Genomic DNA, 21,091 nt, shown 5'->3' with positions numbered 1-21,091 from the left:
ACTTGCATTTAGTATTTGATATTAAAGGCACATATGGTTTGTGCAGGAGTTAATGTCTGTACCCCAAATGGGCTGAGTCCCAGCCTGGGCTCCCAGAGGTATGGAGGTGCTTGTGCCCTTTTGACTTTCATGGATGTGGTTTTAGGGAGACAAGAACATGGGAAATCTGGGCTGCAGCCTTGCTGCTGAAAGGCAGTGAATTGATTTAGGATCCATCTGTGATGTATTCAGTTACATTTCTGCATTCAAGCTCAGTAAAATAAAAAGGGTGAAGAGGATTGTGACTAAAAGGGCACTGCATCTTTTTGACCTGGTAAGTTACATAAATTCTGCAGATATCCACTGCTGTGCTGGATTTCTTGCTACACTTTCCATGGATCCAGAACTCAGGTTACCTTCAGTACCTCTTGTCCCTGCTATTTAACAAGACCTTTTCCCTTGCAGACTACAGGAAACCTGCAGCAAAAGAAATGTTCAGCTCACATTTTTTTCTTTTTATAGCGTCACAGAAGAGGCTTCTCATAGCTCAGATTTTGCCCATCTGCTTTCTTAAAATGGTGCATGCAAGTACTCAGAATTACTTGTCTTGTGAAGTAAACCAGTTCCTGGGTTGGCATCTGTCTCCAGTGCCTTCTACCCCGTTTCAGCTGTGGTGGTGGATGCCTGGCAGCTCTGATGGGCAGCACTGCGGGCTGTGGGCATCCCACGTCCAGAGGCCACAAAACTGGCAAGTGATTTCCCCTCCAATTATTTTGATTTGTGATTTTCAGAGCAGGAACTGACCGCAGGTTTTCAAGAAGGCACTTTGATTCTACCAGAAATCTACTGCCAATAGGCCCAGACTCCCACCAGTCTTTGAAGATTCCATTAGTCAAAATAATGCCTTTGGCTCCAGACAATCTTCATGCAAGAAAACACAGCAGTGCTGGTGCTACTGGTATCTCCTGCCTCCCAATGTGTTGAATTTTTGTGTCTCCTTGGCTTTCTACAGTAATTGGGATCTGTAAAGCACAAAATTCTCCAGGGGGAATACAAATCTATACCTCTCTTTCAAAGTTAGTGGTGGGAAAGAATCAGTGGTTTGGTTTTTATTTAGTTTAGTTGTTTAGTATTTACTTACACATGGATTTGCAAGGAAATAGTACTCTTGTATACTTGACTAGATGAGTCTTTAGTGAGGTTAGTGGAGCAGCTGGAAAAGCTGAGATAAGCCATATGCTGTTTCCTGTAGGTGTCTGTTTTTAACCTCGTTTTGTGGCAGCTTGAAGAATCCAGCAGGTGAGTCTGACCAAAATAAATACTTAGAAACTGTGTGTAGTAGCACTAAGCAGTGCTTTTTCTGAACAGTAACATTAAACTGAACAAATACAGAATTATTTTAAAAATGCTGCTATTACAGAATAGTCACTTGATGACTTCTTGTTGAGAGAAAAACTCATTTTTATGTGAATCTCTCTTTGAGGGGGCCAGGACTGCTTAGGTATAAATGGAAGAGATAAGAGGTGGGTTCTGCCTCTTTCTACCCTGCTTCTGCCCTCAGCTGGCTCTAAGGATAACAGGGCAGTGCATCAGCATTGCTGCAGATAATTGCTAGGGCTCCTCCAGGCAGAGAGTGTTGGAGGGGGATGCAGTCGGGTGCCCCACACAGCTCTGATTTCTGTGGAGTAACAGACTCCCACAGAAGTGAGAAGTGGGCTTGAATGTCCACCACGACTGTGAACATCAGTCTGTGTGAGTATTCTGGAGGAATGCATCCAGGGGAGTCTAGGAAGGGCTGCATTGCCCAGGAAAAGGTTCCCTTTTGTAATACCATTGAAAATCTGAGCAGAGAGACAATGGGAATTTCACTCTCACTTTCACCCCCTCTGCATCAGCATTTGGGGTGGGGGAGTGGGTGGGGGCTGTGTCTGTGTGGAGTAAAACTCTCACTGGAAAACTGAACAGCCTCCTACCCCTTCCTGTTCAGATGGAGTTGACCAAGAAGGAGCAAGCGAGCAGAAAGCTGGAGGTCTGAAATCTGCCTGAACATATGTTTGGATTTTACCCCATAAAAGCCAGTGGAGTGCAGTAATGGGTTTGCAAGGTAAGGGATGTGTGGAACACGACTGCACCTAATTAGGCACTTGCACCCCTAATCAATCAGAAAGAGACTTAATCCATGGAACAGAAAGCAGCTAACAGGCCCTAAGTTATGTCCAGGTGTTGGAAACATAAATTACTTGTTGGCAGAATTGCCCTGTTAAGTTTCAGTGATCTCATACCTAGAGGGAGGTTAACAAAGTTAGGGAAGAAGGATAGTAGGTAGACACAAAGAATGCAGAACTTTAAAGCCACAAGGACATGCGGCAGAACTCCCAAGATAAGGAAGAAACTAATACTGCCAACTCAGCAACTGTGCTGAAACTGACTGCAAGTGGGTAAAAGGAATTCCAGCAGGGAGAAATCATGACAGAGTGACTCATAGCCCACCATGTCAAAAGAAGATGAAGAGTGAGGGTTGCAGACTAATGAGCATAAGACTAATGAGCATAAGACCTGAGAGAATCATTAATTGATAGAAGATAGAATACTGATTAATAAGAGAACAATGTCTTTTGTAGCCCACGAACATTAATGGCTATGTTTGCTAATGTTGAGGGATACATCTGGGGCAGGCAGCTGTGTTTGCAAGCTGAATTTGCAGAGGCTGAGCTCTGGGTGGGAGACTGGGGAGAGACAGGAGGCCGTGAACTGCCAGCCCTGTGATTGATTAACAGGGGGCACAAAGCCCGGTGAAACCAGCCAGGGCGACACAGCGTGAAACCAGAGGGGAGACACGGCGGGGGCTGGCAATTGCAGACATTTTGGATAACAAAAGAGATGAACATGGGTGATGCCAGCCAGGTGAATAGACACAGAGAGGGTGGCATGTGCTGACGGGAGAGAAAGAGCTACACTTGCACCTGGGTAGACAGGGTGTAAAATTCCCTGAGGTTCCTTTTTGGGGATCCCTCCTCGGAAGCATCAGCATGAGCTGTTTCTGTGTAAGTGCACCGTGAATAAATGGCTTTATGATAAACAACTGTTCACTTTGAAAATTTAAAAAGGTTTATCAAACCTTAACAAGAATACAACAAGGGACTACAAAAGGAAAAATTTGCAGTGCTCAGAAGTGGCCTGGTGAACACCACACAGCTGGTTAATCTTCAGGATGGATGCTCAGTCTTTTACACACTGGGGGTTGCATCAGCCAGCCCTGGCCCCACCCAAAGTCTGTCAGTCAGCTCTTCTTTGCCATTTATCAGTGGAAATTGCTTTCTTGTCACTGGATTGGAGGTCAGGTGTTGACACGCCACACCCCCGAAGCACCAAACTTTTCCATTCCCAACTGCCCCATACAAGGGACACACGTGCAGCCTTCTTTATCCCTGTCCCAGACAACCCCAGCTGTCTGATGGCAACAGTACAGGAGGGAAAAGGGAACTGTGGGGAGAACAGAGGACATTTAAACTACAATAACATAACTATATATCACTAAAGCTTTTTCTAATATTCACACAATAGTTATCATTTAATTGCCAGAGCCAATCATCTCATTATCTATCTATAACAGCTTTGTGGAACGAGATATCTGAGACTCCTTCATGGGAAACCTGGGGTGGAGCCAGCGAGGTATCCTGGTCTGACTACGAGCGGAGTGTTTGGCTCTGGAGCCACCTGCTATGAAGGAGATTCAGTCCCACCTGTGAAAGTCTGGCACTGGGAGTGCGACTGCCAGAGAGGCTCAACAATGGCCAGACTGGGGAGTTTCCTTAACGCCGGAGTGTATAAATAGTAAAAAGTTTTGAGAGTTGGTGTGCTTGATTTGCAGAGCACCACTGAGCACCCAGGCTTGTGCCACTGGAATAAATAATCAGTGTTTCTCTTTGAGTGTGTAATTAGTTGCTTGTTGCACACCGGGAAACGAATCTGATTTTTTATGGACATCAAGCTAGCCAAACACATTTATTCTCCTAATGAACTGGCGTGGGACAGGTTCTGGAGGAGCTGGGGTATATCCAGGCTGCGACTGTGATCCGTCACTCTCCAGAGCTCACCAGAAAAGCTCCCACAAAAGTTGTCAGAGAGGCATGGGCTGCACCGAGCTGCACAGAGCTCACACCTCCTCTTCCTCCATGCTGCAACCCAGCCTGGTTGATCCCGGTCGGCTTTAATTGTGCAGATATTCGCAAGGGAACGCGGTGCCAGACGCCCCCGGCCAAAGCATCTGCAGAGGAAACTCTGCCGGCCTGCCCCTCCCGGTCGCTGGACAGGGACAGGAATTCTTCATGTGGCAGCAAGAGCAGGAATTTTAGAGACACTCTGAAAACGACACAGCCCCCCTCGGGCAGCACAGGGCTCCGCACAGGGGGACAATGCAGGGGACAATGCAGAAGCGGCACAACCAGGGGAGCACCTGCCCTCCCACCGCGACCTCCCTGCAGGCGCCTGGCTCTGGAATTCCTCACAGGTACATGTGCACCAGCTCTGCAACATCTGTCCAGCTGTGCTCACATCCAGCTGTGGCCCCAACAACTGCTGAAGGCAGTGCTGCTTTGTTTGGGAGCTGCACCTTGAACAGCAAGAATCCAGACAATCTGCTTGCAGGAATGGGGCAGTGCAGACCTTTGTGCCTTGAGTTGTCGCTCCCCACAGTTTTCCAGCTGCCAGGGAGGCTCCGAGGGGAAGGAATGCCAGGTTGCTTTCTCAGGAATGTTTTGAGTTCTTTTATTTTTGTCTGGAAAATGCAGTTTAATCCAGCACCCCTCTTGCTCCCCAGACTCTTTGGGGGATGACTCCTGGTGGGCAGTAGAGTGCTTACAGAGAAGCAAATGCATCCAAACATTTTTGGACAGGGCTTCTGAATGTGCAGCGTGTGGGGACTGTTGCTGCTCCACGACAAGGAATGCAGGAAGAGTGCTGTGGGCCCGAGCCCAGCCATCACTAGGGAGCATTTCCCATACAGGCTCGGTGGTGTTTTGATGCAGGCACTGTCAGTCTCCTGAGGGTACCAGCAGGGTGCCAGCTGCAGCATCCTCCCCGGGCAGGGTTAACAGCAGCACACCGTGAGTGTGCAGGGCCCAGCCAGGCAGGCAGGAGCAGACAGACGGACAGACGGACACCCGTGGGCTCCAGCCCTGAGCCCCTTGCAGGAGATGATGTCACTGAGATGTGCCTGTTTCCAATCTCCAGCTGCTGGTAGGAGGCCCCATTACCAACTGTCTGAGCATTTCAGGCTGTTGGAAAATGTGCAAAGAGGGCCAACACTGCGAATCTGGACAGATCAGCATGCGAGCAGGCTTTTAAAATAGACTGAAAGCCCAATGATTGCTTTAACCTGTGTTAAACTCATCAATTAAGAGTCTGTCAGGGCAGCCAAAGGTTTGGAAATACCTACAAATGCATTGCCCTAAAATGCCCCAGGAGCTAAGGGTGGAACCACAAAACAGACCCTCCCGAAGCCACCAGCAGGACTGGGGACTGGCATCAGCAGGGCTAAAAGCAAGCTGATTATTGCTGCTTGTGTAAATGCAAAAAATGGTCATCAGAGGAGTCATATGTTAGTGACAGTCCATGCAGTCTGCCAGCACTGTGTCTGATGGGACAGAGGCTGTCATTTCTACAAGAAGACTTTTTGTCACACAGTGCCGAAGTCTGGAGAATCTAATTAGCAGTTGTTAGGCAAGGCACATCACTTTCTTGCCAGCAGCAGGCTTGACTGGTAGATCTGTTCTGTAGTTACAGAAATTTTAACTCGGGCTTCCTCAAATTAGTAGACACTAAATCACTGATTTTTATTCAGCTGCAATTTACCGCAGTAATTCTAAGAAAGGGGTTTTAAGGAAATGACTGGGGAGAATGAATTTGTTACTGCCTGAGAAGAACACAGATAGAAAACCAAAACAAAATATGGTTCTAGTCTGTGCTTAGTGTCTCTGTTACTTATGTTCAAAAGGATTGTGAAGGATTCAAGAGAGGAGGAGGCAGGGATGAAGAAAAGCATTTGAAACTTCATTTCTGTGAAATGGTCTGCTGAGAATTGGGGAGCAGCCATGAGCATGCACAGCTGCAGAACCAAGTGGTGTTATAGATGAAGGTTTCAAGGTACTCAAACTCTTGTGCTGTGCTTTGACATTAAATTCAGTACTTTTAGTATTCTCTGTGGCAGACCAAAACCACAGTTAATAAATGATTTAGATCACTGGGAGTGAACTGTCCTAAAAGTCTCGTACCAATTTCTATTTGCTTGAAAAAGTTTGCTGTGTTACAGCTGTGCCTGTGGAATATGTGCTGGGGTACATCACATCTGCTGGTGCTACTGAAACCTCCACACCTAACCTGCCCAGAGCTTTCCCCTCACAGTTCCCAACAGGCACAGCTCTGGCTCCCAAGCAGCAGACTGAGGCCCTGACCCCCAGACATCCAAAGCCACAGGAGGCTGCCTGTGCTCCAGGACCTGCCCTGCACTGCCCACACCACCTGGGACAGTGATTCTCGCCTGCAGCACCTGGGTCTCTGCCACATTTGAGAACAGATTGCCTCTGCCTTCTGTGTCTGCCTCGTGCTCAGATGAGGGCTGGCACTGGTGTGAAGAGAGCCCAGGATGCTTTGGTGTGGCTGACCCAAGCAAGAGCCTCCCTGGGGAAGGTCAGACAGGTAAAGGGCACCTGGGGCTCCTGTTCCAGTGCCATGAGTCAGCTCTCCTCCCATGTCCCATGTGGTACTCCAGCCTCTTGGCTTATCCCCCTGCACACTCCAGGCTGGTCCCCCACTCTGCCAGACCCCTCCAGAGGGCAGATTTGTGGTGCAAACACAATGTACCTGCTGCAGCAGTGGTTTATGTAGCTCTGAATCACCCAGCACTGAAATCACACCCCACCCACCTCTTCCCCCCCAGCCAGCTATTCTCGGGCAAACTCACAAAATATGGAAGTGGGCTTTAACAGTTCCATATAGTGAAATGGCATTTGCCAAGGGATTTCTCTCCACCTTCTCTCTGGCCCTTTATTGGCTGCTTCTCCTGGGGCCCTGTGTGTGGTTTGCTGCAGCATAGAGCACCATGGTCTTCCCTGGGCTTTTGCTGTCTTGTGCTGACACACAGCACATCACATCACCATGGAGCTGCCCTGAGGAGAGGTGGGGAGGCAATCAGGATGTCATTCTGCCATCCCTGAGCCCCTGCTCAGCCAGCAAGGGGCAAGATTGGCTCTGCCTGTGCTTCTACCCAAGAGGCTCCAGCAGGAATATGCAACGTGCCCAGGAACCCAGACTCATCTCAGAGGATAATGACCCCTGTGCTCAGGTGTTGGTTATGCTACACCATGTGCTGCTGCAGCCAAAAGATCTGTCCAGCAAGGACACAAGGCACACTGCAAAAAGTTATCCTCTGACTATTGCTGGAATCTTCTGTGTTTTCACCCTCCACTACCTTCTCATGTCAATTTGTGCTGGCAAAAGAAGGGCCCTGTGAGAGCCAGATGATAAATAACCAGGGCAACACCTGCTTACAGGAACTTGTCCTTAGTTTGCACAGCAAGAGAAATGGACAAAAAGAAAAAAAAAAAGCAAAAGGTGATAATGCAGATTTAGGATGTTGTCTACTCCCAAATTCCATCTAAAGCCTGCTACCATCATTTGTCACCATTCCCTACTGACAGGACATAGTGCAGTGAGTTTGGCAAGAGGAGTTTATTCCCAGTACTCATGCACTTAGTGGAGAGAGGGAAAGGAATTTGCTACAAAAATGCTGCCCATGCTGTTTGGACTGACCATGCAGGAGGCCAGAAACAGATGTGGATGTTTCAGAGTAGCAGCTTAGGCAGATGCACCCACAGGCCCAGACTCTGCATGTCAGCTTGCCCATCTTCAAAGGGAACCCAGTGCTGGGCAGCTTGCAGAAATTTGCTACAAGAGGCTAAAGAGCCCTGGGATGAGATCACAAGAGATGCAATTCCTTCAGGCAAGATCAGTCACTGATAGAACAGTTTCTCAAATAAAACTGAGAAGAGATGATAAAAGGCAGTGGGGCTGACTGTGTGACTAAGTTTAAAAAGCAGATACATCCATATGCACATACACTCAGATATATTCCCATTGCAGTTCTGTGTGTGAAGTGCCAAGTGACAGAGAACCACCAGTTTTGAAGAGCTGTGGGACATCACTGATGAGTGCAACAGCTCTAAGGTATTTTAAACTTTGCTGGAATAAATCCAGTGGCAAATGGGAAACCTGTATTACCTCTAGCAGGATGTCCATGTGAGAAATGGCTACAAACTTATCCAAGAGATAGAGGGCATTATCTGCAAAACTCACTGCGTGGGGTTTGGACTGGGTTTATTTCACACAACAGATCAAGATAGTGAATAGTGAAGATTCAATTTCAGGGAGGAAAACCTGGCTCTTGTGTCATCCATTTAAACAGGAGATATAGAACACATCTGTACTATGTTAGAACAGTGTAGTGAGATTTCCATCAATACAAAAAGTAAATGAAGACAAAAATGAAAAAAAAAAGGAAATACTTTATTTGCTGCATGAGGAAACTTCTTGTAAATTACATATAAAGAAACTTGTTATGCTGTAGTATATAATTTCCAATATTCCACAAAGATAATTGTAATAAATATACAAACCAAACCAAAGTAGAAGACTAAATCCATCAAGCAACCTACAAAATGGTTCATCAAGTTTTATACTTGCAGCATTAGCATGCTTAAAATTTTGTTCTTTTTGAAGTAATGCAGCAAAATTTTTTTCACATTTCTTTGGAGCATTTTCAAAGCTGTCTAACTATAAAATACTGTTCAAAATTAGACGGCATTAGTTAAACCACACAAGAAAAGTAACACCAAGGTCTAACTGATGCAAAGGTGGTGGTTTTCTTTTTGTTTTTAAAATCCATTTAGCTTTGCCAGAGTTAGGAATTATCTGATATAAGTGCACTATGAGTTCAGTCAGCCTGAGGCACTGCTGACTCCTGTCATATTATGACTCTATATAAACTTCATAGATTATATAGCTCTGAAAGATTTCTCTATTAATAGAGACATATCCCCATAGAATAAAAAAAACACAATACCATATTGAAGCCGCAAGCTTGTTAAAATGGTTGTACCCTCAAGTGCAGTGTGTGCTTAAAATATTTTTCCATAGTTTCATTCTATTCCACATCAGGCATTTTTATTTGACTTTATATGTAGAAGTGCTGATAAAGGCTTTATTGATGCCCATAGCCTCTAGAAACAACATACAGAATTTTTTGACACCTCCTGCTGTTGTCTACCTATAATTCCTAAATTTTTTTGGAACAGCAGGCTGAATTTTACATGTAACTGCTCTGGACCACACTGACAGACAGGTCTATTAATCCATACAATTTCTTACAAACTGAAAACACTTCACTATGCTTCACTATTACTGAGTACTTGGGGGTATAAAAACAAACTCTCTAAGACACAATTACCTAAAAATATTTGTTAATAAGCTTAATGCAAATATTATGTAGAAAAAATGGTTTCGTTACAAAAAAATTCATTAGAGGGCCAGTAAAAATATACCGCAGAGAAGATCTTTACAAAAGTGAGGTTAGGAAGTATGAGGCATTGACATTCACTGTAAACATCCTGTGTTCACTAGAATCCCTTGTCTAAAAGTATATGACCTGGTTTTGTTCCTGAGCTTCATGGCCAACGCTTGCATAGACAGCTAAACCTATCACAAAGGGCTGTTTGTATGTGACTTCAATATACTAATGCTTTTTACCTTTTGAAGTAGTTTCATTCCACTACCAGGTAGTTAAGGAAACTATGAAGCATGGTATGGGTTTTGTGTATTCAGTGCATTGGGTGAACTGGGGCAGCCACATTTTAGTGTGTTAATCTTAAATAACATTGCACCAGGAAGTGTAGCTGTTCGAGGTTCTGGCTCAGCATAAACATCTACTTCTGCTCACTGCTGCAAGGTTCACTTCTGCTCTGCCAAAGGCTGCATGTGGCAAAGTGTCAGCAACCTGAGTGCTGCAGCACCAAACACACCCAGTAACGAGATGCAGCTTATAATCAGTGCAGAAGACCTCACAGGGAATTTCACCTTTAGCCAGGCAACACCAGTGCTTTCCTCCAGGTTAGCCTGCTGCTGGTGGAGGAAGCTGGAAAAGTACTCACAGGGTAAACACAACATGGAGTGGCCTATGTAAAAAGTCTGAAGAACATACTTGCATTTTGGGTATAAAAAGCAGGCATGTGTTTAGCTACTGCACATGGAAATGCACATGGAAGTGGTACAGACAGACAAATATATCCCCCTCACAAATAGCACAGTAACACAAAAGCAGCAAATTGCCAATTTGAAATCTTATGTTAAGGCAAATCTAGATAAAAGAACCATAACAGGGTTAATAAAAATAGGGAGTTCTCCTTGGCTTTTTTGTTTACTTTTTCTGTGATTGGCTTTTACACATTGATAAAATTTGTTTAAGCACTTTCTGGACATCTTCATCCATTTGACCCTAGACAAAGGGAGAGAGAAAAAAAGATGATTGAATGAATGCAGCTCCAGTCTTTAAGAAGATTGACAAACTATTTTTCAGGTGTATTAATTAGATCAATTTCCCAAGTGGAAGCAGTGTTAAAATTGCTCTTGAACTGTCATACCTTATGGGAGGGATGTTTTCTAAGTGAAAACATGCAAAATTCTTACTAGATCTGCAGAAGAAACATTTTCAGTTAATACACTAACACTGATTGACGGACAACATGCAACCGTACCTGCACAGCATAGAGAAGGTGCATCCTGTAAACTGAGACAATTTCCTGGTGTTGTTTCTTTGTTTCCTAAAAAACAGTTAAGCAGAAAGGCATAGAGCATTCAGAACTATTGAACTCAGAACTCCCCAAGTAGATTCTGACTGGAGACAATTCAAGCCATAGTCTTATTAATGCATTGAAAACCAGTTCCGACAGTGTCGTGTCACCAGGCACTCAAAATTTGCTTGGAAGCTGGAAAATGCTGTCGTTCTATCTATCCCAGTAAAAGAGCTGGTGATATCGTGAGTTTTAACAAGTACTGAGCTGCAAAGGTGTGGAATGAGCACATACTGTATTTCCAAGTTTACCAGAAACCAGAATTGAGGAAAGACAACAGTACTCTGACAAATCAATTCTGAACCGCAACTCAGCTCTTCCCTGAAAGCAGTGGCCCTGATGCCTTAGGATTTTAGCTTTTATATTTTTCAAATCCTGTACTGCTTTATGGTGTAACTCTACAAGTCCATAGCCTGTCAGCTACTGTTCTCCCATTTCATTCAGACAAAACAATTCCTCTCTAGTCTGCTAGCTAGAGAGGAATTGTTTGGATATATTTGGATACATATATTTGGAAATATTTGGATATATATATATATATATATATATATATGGACACCCTACTGCCCCAGGCCCCAGAAAGTATAAACAGAAGTGAACTGGGGGGAGAGGCAAACTGGGGGTATATGATTTCATTACCTGAAGTTGTAATTGGAGTATTAATGCCTGATACATAAATAGACCAAACTTAGAATTGTCTGAAAACCTTGTGACTATCTTCCATCTTGGATATAGCCCCTGTAGGGAGGCTTTGTCCACCCTTAATGTACCTGAAGGCCCTTCATTAAATATATCTGCTTTTATTCTCTTAATTCTGTCTGGCCTCTGTTTCTAGGTGAGCCTGAAAAAGGCATCAACCCCTCTGTTGGAGCTGATGCCTTCCCAGATGAAAGGAGGTGCTTAACCTGCAGGGCCCTGACCTAATGAACGCCACCCAATCCTTTTCAATGACCACAGACTGCCACAACCCAGAAGCCACCTTTCCAAAGATACATTAAGCTGTTAGGAAAGCTAACCCACAGGAAGGAAAGAGTGTTTCTGTCCAGTTTTAAATGTTACCTGCTTTCCCAATGTGCTGTATACCTTTGCACTTTTACACTACTTTGCTGATCCTAATTATTGGGAGATGAAGAGTCCTTTCACACATGGAGGACTGGAACAAGGAAGTCTGGCCCTTCACACTGACAGCATGCTCTGCCTACTATTTCTCCTGCCTGCAAGGGAGTTCTTCTGGCATCCTGAGCCCTCTTTTTTTCTGCTGGGAAAGGTAGGAAGCAGACACCACTGAGCATGTCAGTCTGGGAATTCTCCTCTCAGAGGCACTCCAGAGCCCTCAACAAAGGCCTCCAGTGGACAATACCTTCTTTTCATCCTCAACAGTGGATAAAGTACTCTCCTCTGGGCAGGCAAGCTCTAGGAAATATCAATTATGACTCAACCCAGTTTAGAAGACTGGACCTTTTACACACAAACAACAAAATTAAAAATATATATCTCTAAGGCATTCAGAATTTCAGAGAATGAACTGTGCTCCCCATAAAAAGATGCATTTGCTTGACATGAAACCTCATACTTTCTTCCAAAAAGCTTAAAACCCCAAAACAACTTCAGCTGATGAATGTTCTTGAAAACCTTCTGCAAACTGATCATACTTTTCCACAAATTAAGGTCTGAGCAGCAAGTTTGGTCACTCCATTTTACTAAAAAATCTGTTTCTCAGCTGGTCTGAGAAAAGTATGTGGAAAACCAGCTTTATTTAGTTATGCTCTTTCAAAAGTGCTATTCATGACTTGCAAATTCTCACAAGTTTCAGAGAAACAGAAATTACAGATTTTTTGGATGAAGATTCTTTTCCACGTACTCACTGACTGTACTCTATTTTAAATAAGGCAGAGTGAAGAACAGTACAGGTTTCTTTGGAGAACTGGGACTAATGTTAGGTTTACAAACTGTCACACTTACAGTCAGTTGGTTTTGCAACTGCTTCACTTGTTGCTGTAACACCTCCAGCTGCTGGCTTTGTCTTTTGGGGGCACTGGTTGAGTAGGAGAGCTGAGAAAGGCTGTTCAATGCTTCTTTTAATTTGCTAATTTCCTTGGACATTTCATTGATCTAGGGAGGCAAAACAGAGGTTTTCATCAAAGATGCCATGCATACTGTATTCCTGTGTGTCTTATCTTTGAGTTATTTGTGACTTAAATCTAAGAAGAGGGGAAAACCAAATTGTAAATAAACTCTATGGACAAACAGAGATGTCATGTAAGCAAAGGGTTACAATGCTCCTCGATTCCCCATCCTAGTCCAGTCTATTCAAATTGCACTCCTTGTTCTGAACATCAGCAATCTTTAACAAGAAGGGCTGCGTTTACCACCTTTACAAATTCTGCTGCTGAACCAAACACAGGCCAGCTATTCACAGCTACCAAAATGCACAGCTCTGGATAAAGGAATTTGTAGTGATGGATATGGTAGCTGCAGAGGAAAATTAGTCAAATCATGCTGTGGTTGAGATAATGTAGTAACATGTAGTAACATTGAATTTTTGCTCCTTCCTGATACTTTGTTGTCTTGTCTCCTCTGGAATATCTTCCTGCCGTAAATCTCACTTTGACTTCAGCTGCCTGAATAGTGCAAACCCAACCTAAGCAGAACTTAAAAGAGGTAAATTGAAAGATTGTGTCTATCTCCACAGGGGAGGGAAACCAACTGCAAAGCCAAACATAGAGAAAACCCTTTTGCCTGCAATACCTGGATTTTCAGAGGGGGAAATGCACTCAGAAGGGACCTGAACCAACATTGTTGGGGCACTCATGCACCAGTAAACACACTTTGCACTCTGAACTCACACCACCCCTCCACTGTACTGAATCACTGACCTTTTTGTCTTTATCTTCTTCTAGTTTTGATGAGTTTTTCATTTCAGTAAGTGCTTCTTGAACTTGGTGGTACTTGTGCTGAAGATCAGTCACCTCCCGTTCCTTTGCTTCAAGCAGAGTATGCATACCTTCTTTTGCTTCTTTCAAGTGCAAAATTTCATTTCTCAGTTTCATGGCATCTAAGGATATATTTTCCTTCTCTCGGATTACATCCTTCAGTTTGGATGACAAAACACTAACTTCACCCTCTAGTGAGGACTGGAGTTTTTCAAATGTGGCCTTGGGTACCATGGCTTCATTAACTGCAGCTCTTTCTTCCAGTAACTCCTTTTCCAAGTTTCTTAATTCGCTTTCCTTGTTGCTAAGTAGTCGTTTGAGCTCATTTATTTCTTCCTCCATCTCCTTTATGGTATTTCTGAGTGCACTGATTACCTGACGGTGTTCAGTAATTGGCAAAGAGTTTTGCTTCTGAATGTCTAACAGTTGCTTGAGTTCTTCTGATTCATCTAATACTTTTGTGTACTGGGATTTCATTTCTGATAACTCATTTTCTGCTTTGTATCTCAAAGAATTTGTTACCTCCATCAGTTTCTCATGTTCATCTCTAGGAATGTAGTCTGAAGCTATATCATCTAGAGTTTTTTTCTTCCTATAGTCTTCAAGCTCTGTTTGTGCTTCCTTGTACAACTGAGACAATTCACTAAGTTGCCTGTTGAGATCATCTATCGTTCTGAGCATCACATCTTTCCTTTCTCCAGCTTCAGCACTAGATTCCAACTGCATCTGATTTGTCAGCTTGTCCTGTAGCCTTTTAATTTCCTCTTGCCCTTCCTTGTACCTCTCAATCAGCAATGCTTTCTCTTGATTAATGTTATCAATAACTGAACAATATGAATTCTTCATTTCCTCACACTCTTCCACAGACAATTTGCCTGCCACCTTCTGCTCTCTCTCTTCAAACTTCTTCTGTAGCTCTCTCACTTTTTCTTTTTGTCTTTCGCTTTCCTCCAATGCTTTCTTCAATTCTTGCTTAAGTGCTTCAACTTCTCCATATGTAGCCTTCAACATACTCAGATCAGAACTGGTTTCTTCACTTTCAGAGGAAACAAGACCTGTCTTCTTTTGCCTTTGTATATTCAAAATCTCTTTCACAGCTTCCTCATGCCTGTTTTGAGTTTCTTCGAACTTCAAATTAAGATCAGAACCATTTTCTGAAATGTCTGGGCTATTTAAATGATCTGCTTCTGGGACTCTATACTGGACTTGAGTTTCCACATGCTTTCTTTTGGCTTCAGAATTCTCTAATTTTCTCTGCACATCCTTTAAGTCTTCCTGGAGGTACTTTATTTTTACTTCTCTGGGGCTTGTCAACTTTTCTTGGATTTGAGTGGCATTTAATGTAGGTTTTAGCTCCTGCACCAAGAACTCATTTTGTCTCTCTGCTGTTTGCTGAAACTGTGTTTGGGATGAATAAGATTCTACAGTTGAATCCCCTTCTTTAGGTGTTCTTTCCTGTCCAAAAAAACCCACCAACAATTGCACAATGAAACCAAGTACACGATTCTAATTGTTTTAGAATAGAGTAAGCAAGGAAGTATTGCCACATCCTACAGAGACAGATGATGAAAGAGCCATGGAAGAAACTTCTAGAAAAGTTCAAAACTCAGCTGCTCCCACTTAGTCATCTACAGCGAGAGAAGGCAGTAAGTGCCAAGCTCCTCTGAAAGTCTGGGCTGAGCTCCATAAGCTAATAATCAAAGCTATGCAAATTAAAATTCTTCTAGCACAACTGTTAACAACATATTTTAGAATGTAGTTATCAAAATAAACAAAGTTATTCAGTAATTTATGGGAAAAGTGAGAAGATCAAAACACTGATTTAATCTTTTGGGGCAGAGTGCTTCCATGATCTTACCAACAAGCTCATTAAAAGATCTTTACAGTACAACTCTTTAAAACAGTAAGCAGCTCTTTGTTCTGCCTAGCAGATTAAAAGAACATCAGAACAGCACAAAAATATGACACCTGTAATTTGTCCTGCAGCTCCTTATTGTGCAATGTTAAAGAGGCAATTTTTGCTTGCATCAACAAAAGTAGATCTTGTTGGTCAGCTTCAGAACTCAGATCCAATAAACTATCAGCACCTTCAGAAGGAAAAAAAAAGATTCAAAAGGTTTAAAAAAGCTGAAATGCTATTTAGTTAGCTATTCCAATGTTTAAACAGCTTGTTCCCATGACCACTAAATTCAATGAGCAAGCAAACCGTTCCTACAAACTCCCCAAGAGCGTGTTAGGTTAATGCAATAGAAGCAGGATGTTTTGGTGGGGAGCTGCCTGTGGAATTACAAAACATCACTCTCAATACTTAGTGTGTCTCATGTTCTAAGTAGAAAGATACAGAGTTTTTCAGCATTTCATGCCACCTGAAATATCTAATGAGATAAAGATTAATTATGTACCTGTTGTGCTGTCACTCAGTCTGTCTTTATTATCCTTGTGAAAGGAGCTGAATTCCTCCTGCTAAGACATCAAAAGAAAACATTTTCACAGAAAGCAGATGTAAAGCTGGACAATTCAGCAAAAAGAATTATAGATAGTATAGATTCTGCTGGATGAAGCCTGTCCAAGTGGATGTATTTTATTTCTGAGGTCTTATTTAATGTGTCCAGTATTTCAAGGTATGCTAAAAGTTCCATTTAAGTTCCATTGCGCAATTCCCATTAAATACTAATGAAACACTTGTTAAGTATTTTATTTTATCTTGTAAATAGTTTGAAAGACTACAAACCTTGTGATAAGTAACAGCAACATAATGACATGTGCTTAAAGAAATCTTCAGCAACACAAGGTAAAGATCAGACAGAACATACTCAACTTTTTCACTGACTTCTTTTGGTAAAATGGTCTCTTTTCGCACTGCCCAATTTAATGCACTTTGCTGAGATTAGAAATTGAACTCTTGGAACATTAATGCCTTCATAACCATACTTCTAAACACTAACTCACCTATGACTATTTATGTGTACATATTTTTCACATGTTAAAGTAATCTTTAGGCTTGTTTTATGAATTGCATTTAAATAGATTTGGATTCGCTTTTGTTCCTAAAATTCAGCTAAATAAGTCACAGGAGACTCTGCAGTCATCAAAATAGAACATCAAGCAAAACAGATCCTGTACTTTCCTTCCCATAGCTCATAAGAATGGAACACTGATACCTTGCACACTTGATCAGCAAAGAAAGCCTGTCCTTTTCCAGTCATGGGAGTTGAAGTTGATGAGAGTGGAGAGGATAAATCATTAACCTGTAAAAAATTTTATATAAATAGGTATGTATACATACATTCACTTATAGGTACCTCCCTAACATGTGCCCATATATATATTTATGTATATATGTGCATATCTATATATATATACACACACACATATATACCTGTATCTATATATATATATATATACACGTACATACATACACATGCATTAAAGAGTACTTTTACCTGCACTAATATAAGTCACAATCCTAGATTACTTTCAGAGAACAGACCGAATTATTTAGTGCCCTTCTGAATCATTATTACATAAGAAGTGTAGCTGTTACACAGGTTACATTCTGGTTTAAGACTAACCCTAACTATTAAACAGACTTATATAGTACCAAAATGCAGTTAAGTATTTTATTTTGATATGCTTATACGCCCACAATAATATATATCCATATATATGTATAACTAAAATATAAAGAACTCATCATTTACTTATTAAAATCAGCAAAAGAACAACAACTTTATTTGGAAGGAGCAATTGTACAGTAAAATTTGTACAGTTGTATCTTGGACCATGCTGTATTTTAAGCAATTTTGCTTAGTTAATCTAAGCAACATGAGCTTTCACGGTGTCATCCTAATGTAAGGAAAAGCACTCATGGTAAGAAAGGCACATAAAATAACAGTGACAGAGAAAATCCTGCCCTTATAACTCTAATAATGTTCAAAATGCTTTATATCCCCTAAAAGCATCTCAAAATTAGTCTTTTCTTTACCTGAATAGGACTGATAGGAGGAGGTGGGGCTTTGCGTTTTTTTGGAGTTCCACTTCTTTCTGAACTTAATTTAGAGCCTTGATCATGCTGAAAGTTTCACCAGCCAGAAAAGGTAGTTTTGTTAGTTTGGTTAGTAAAGTCTGAGCAAGTTGTTTAATAAAAAAATATAAAAAATAAATCCCACATTAATATCAACTTTAGCAGCTCATGCAGTGCCTTTTTCCCCCTGGGTAAAGACCACATCTCTACTAACACAAAGATATTAAACATGCCTGACAATAAGAATCTGCTCCCTTGTAAACCATGCTTCAGTGAAAACAAACAAGATTTAGCGAAAAAGCAGAAGCTGACAATAGGTTTAGCACCAGTGACCTTAAAACACTTTCATTCACACACAGCCCAGTCATGCCATTCTTCACAGCTACCATTTTTCCTCTCCACCAGCTTCTGCCTGAGCCCCCCAAAAAACCCACCTCTGCACTCAGAGAAGGAATGACCAATGCATTGCACCCTTGTCTACTTCCCAGCCACCAGCAGGTCTACAAGGTCTACTTGCACTCCAAGATATGACACTGAACGAAATATGTAAGAAACTAATTTAATTGTCTAAATCTGCTGTGATTGTCACAGGAAGGGGGTCTCCAGCAAAACCAGGGATAACCTTTAATTTTATGTTTTAGAAAGAGAGAATTTCTCTAGGTCTCTTTTCCGCAATTCAAAGAGCCAAGCTCCTGCTCTCCACATGAGGAAATCAGGAATCATCCCAGCACACGTGCACATACACACTGCTCCTCCTTTCCTCCCCTCACCAAGGGTCCTGGCTGCTCTTACACAGAGAAGCCAAGTCTAAAAGTAGTGTTCCTGAAACACATTTCTTACCTAAGCAAGAAAAACCTTTTCCATTACATGGTAGTCATGGCAACCCATCTCACAATGACACTTACTAGTGCTTCTGTTACTGCTTTTTGTTATGTTACAAGTCTAGAGAGTCAGAGTATTTTCAAAACCAAAAGGACAAATACCTGCTTCACTTTTGTTGGAGACTTTGCCTCTGTGGAGCAGAAAAGAAGTGAAATAAAGAGAAGTTATTAAAGGAAGAATTACTTTCTACTTTTGACCCAGCTCTCTGCTCTGCTTCCCATACCATAGATAAATGGTTTGGTTTTTGAATTCCTGTCTGACACCTGAAAAGTACAATTTGCAAATTCCATTTCAATCACATTCTCTCTCTCCCACTGTCTGGTTTCATTTTGAGACAAAATCTGAAGAATCATGACAATTCTTATTCTGGTCTTGCACCATTCTTATGCATTAAATTTCCTACTTCAGAAGTCCATTGTAGTTTGACCATAAAATGCTCTGCCTGCTTTCTTCTCCAACCCTTCTACTGAGGGGTTCTATGTACAAAAGATAATCCATTCCAAATTGTGTGCAGAATTTCATGATGCTGCTACATCAACTTGTCTTTCTCCAAAACACCTCTTTTTGGCCTGCTCAGGGTTTTATCCCATGTTAAATATTACCATCAACAGCAAAGAGTTTTTGGGAAGTCTCAGCCAGATAGCCAAATGACTTTTGCAGCATTTCAGGCTACACTTTTAAGTAAATTTGCTCAGTGCTAAATCAAGAAGTGACAAAGGGCAGGTCAGCCTCTCTCACGTACCCACGTCCTGCGATATCTTTGACGACAGGAGATTCTGGATCCCTGTATTCTCAGAGAGCTTGGCGTAATGCAGAGCATTCTGTCCAAAGACATCTACTAAACTGACATCTGCACCTCTCCTAAGGAAAGCTTCCACCATGTTAAGGCTACTAGCTTCACAAGCCATCATCAAAGCAGTTCTGAACAAGAGAAGAAAAAAAACAAAACACAAACAGCAAGTGTCAAGGCATTCTCTTTAGCAGCTCATTACTTCAGGGAAAAAAAATACTGTGACTGTTATTGTGCAATAAAGTCCAAAATTCCATCAGCATGTTTATTGGTACATAAATGTGGCTTCTCTTTCTCCTTGCCTCCTCTTCCTCATACACTCCAGCTGCAAATACAGGTCTGCAAACATTTCTAAATATGGCTTCCTGAGGCTGAGAGGAGAGCCATAGATAGAAATGGCTGCAGGGTAAAGTCAGACAAACAAACCTCACTGCTACACTCTGATTGCAGTGGTGGTACAACAAGAAAACCTTTATTTCTTTCCACATGTTGTGCTCTCCTCCACATGTTGAGTTCGAGACAAAACAAACAGATTTCAATCAAAAAGACAATTAAATCTAAAAGACCTTCAGTGAGTCCAAGAGATGAGTTTGACCTCAAACCCTGTGCTACTGTCAGCCTAAAAAAGAGAAAGAAAGGATTTCATGACAGCACAAACAGTTCCCTTTCCTACACAGGGCAGCTGCACAGAGATAGCTCCTAGAGTAAGCATAGCATACAGAAGGAATCTTTTCCTAACATGTATCTGCTTTTCTCAATTGTTTGAAGGGCTCATAAGAGACATACAGAATAATTACAAACACACAGAAAACCTCACCTTTCAAGCATGCTCTAATACTGCCTTCCTGCTCAGGCACAGTTCTCCTTTCTCAGCATGAAAACATGTCTAATAGGTTGGCCAAGTTTACTGCCAAATACATTCCTCAGTGCAGATACAATGCTGAAAAGTTACTACAGTGATAATATTTGCTAACTATTAAGAAAACAGTTTCACTAATGAATTAAACACACTCCTTCTAATGGGTGAGTCACTTGGAAAAGTGATGCTGTTGCAGTACTGTGCTAAAAGTAGTGGTGAGTGATAACTTGGATAACACCTCCAGAGTCACAGGGATGGTTTTAGATTACTAAAATAATTCACTTAGTCTGGACATGATAGGAATCTGGAGATGCCATTTTCCAAGGTTATCCCTCTCTTCTCCCAGTGAGGTTTCTCCTGTTTCAGTAAAATCTTAACTACTTCTGTGAACATGAGGTGCAGGACTCACCACAATTAAAGCAAGAAGTAAACCAGCACATTCCATGCTACAATGTTTTGCTGCTTCTACATACAGTGCTATCTTAAAAAAATACAAAAATGGGAGTCCTATCTGTGACAGAAACTCCTTCACCCAATTAAAGCCAAAAGCCTTAACACTGTCTGCTGATTAAACACTAGGAGAGCGAGGGGAAGGCAGAGGCCCCAGAGCGTGCAGCACCTCAGGTTCAAAGCACCAATGAGGCCATGAAAACTGACAGAAAACAAAGGGGTTTTCTTCAGACGCCTGGAAATAAAGAGTGCTCTAATGAACTTTGGACTGAT

General features: G+C 42.1%; 1 protein-coding gene across 3 annotated transcripts in view; it reads right to left on the bottom strand.

Annotated features, from left to right (window-relative positions):
• Nucleotides 1-8,520: 8,520 nt before the first annotated feature.
• The window catches only part of RAI14 (retinoic acid induced 14), an 85,504-nt gene continuing 72,933 nt past the window's right edge, over nt 8,521-21,091 (bottom strand). For 2 of the 3 annotated variants that reach the window (XM_063181335.1, XM_063181336.1), the window contains exons 9-18: nt 19,462-19,640; nt 18,821-18,849; nt 17,799-17,885; nt 16,975-17,061; nt 16,216-16,276; nt 15,782-15,900; nt 13,757-15,268; nt 12,843-12,992; nt 10,785-10,850; nt 8,521-10,525 (exon numbers count right to left, since the gene is read on the bottom strand). In XM_063181335.1, the coding sequence (XP_063037405.1) occupies nt 10,448-10,525; nt 10,785-10,850; nt 12,843-12,992; nt 13,757-15,268; nt 15,782-15,900; nt 16,216-16,276; nt 16,975-17,061; nt 17,799-17,885; nt 18,821-18,849; nt 19,462-19,640 (2,368 nt within the window). In that variant the 3' untranslated portion in view covers nt 8,521-10,447. The remainder of the gene's footprint in view (nt 10,526-10,784; nt 10,851-12,842; nt 12,993-13,756; nt 15,269-15,781; nt 15,901-16,215; nt 16,277-16,974; nt 17,062-17,798; nt 17,886-18,820; nt 18,850-19,461; nt 19,641-21,091) is intronic. The other variant, XM_063181337.1, reaches the window with a different exon arrangement.

This window comes from Melospiza melodia, chromosome Z (assembly GCF_035770615.1).
Source record: "Melospiza melodia melodia isolate bMelMel2 chromosome Z, bMelMel2.pri, whole genome shotgun sequence".
NCBI classification, from domain to species: Eukaryota; Metazoa; Chordata; class Aves; order Passeriformes; family Passerellidae; genus Melospiza; species Melospiza melodia.
Note: the sequence above shows the minus strand (reverse complement) of the source record. Positions and strands in the feature narration are given on the sequence as shown.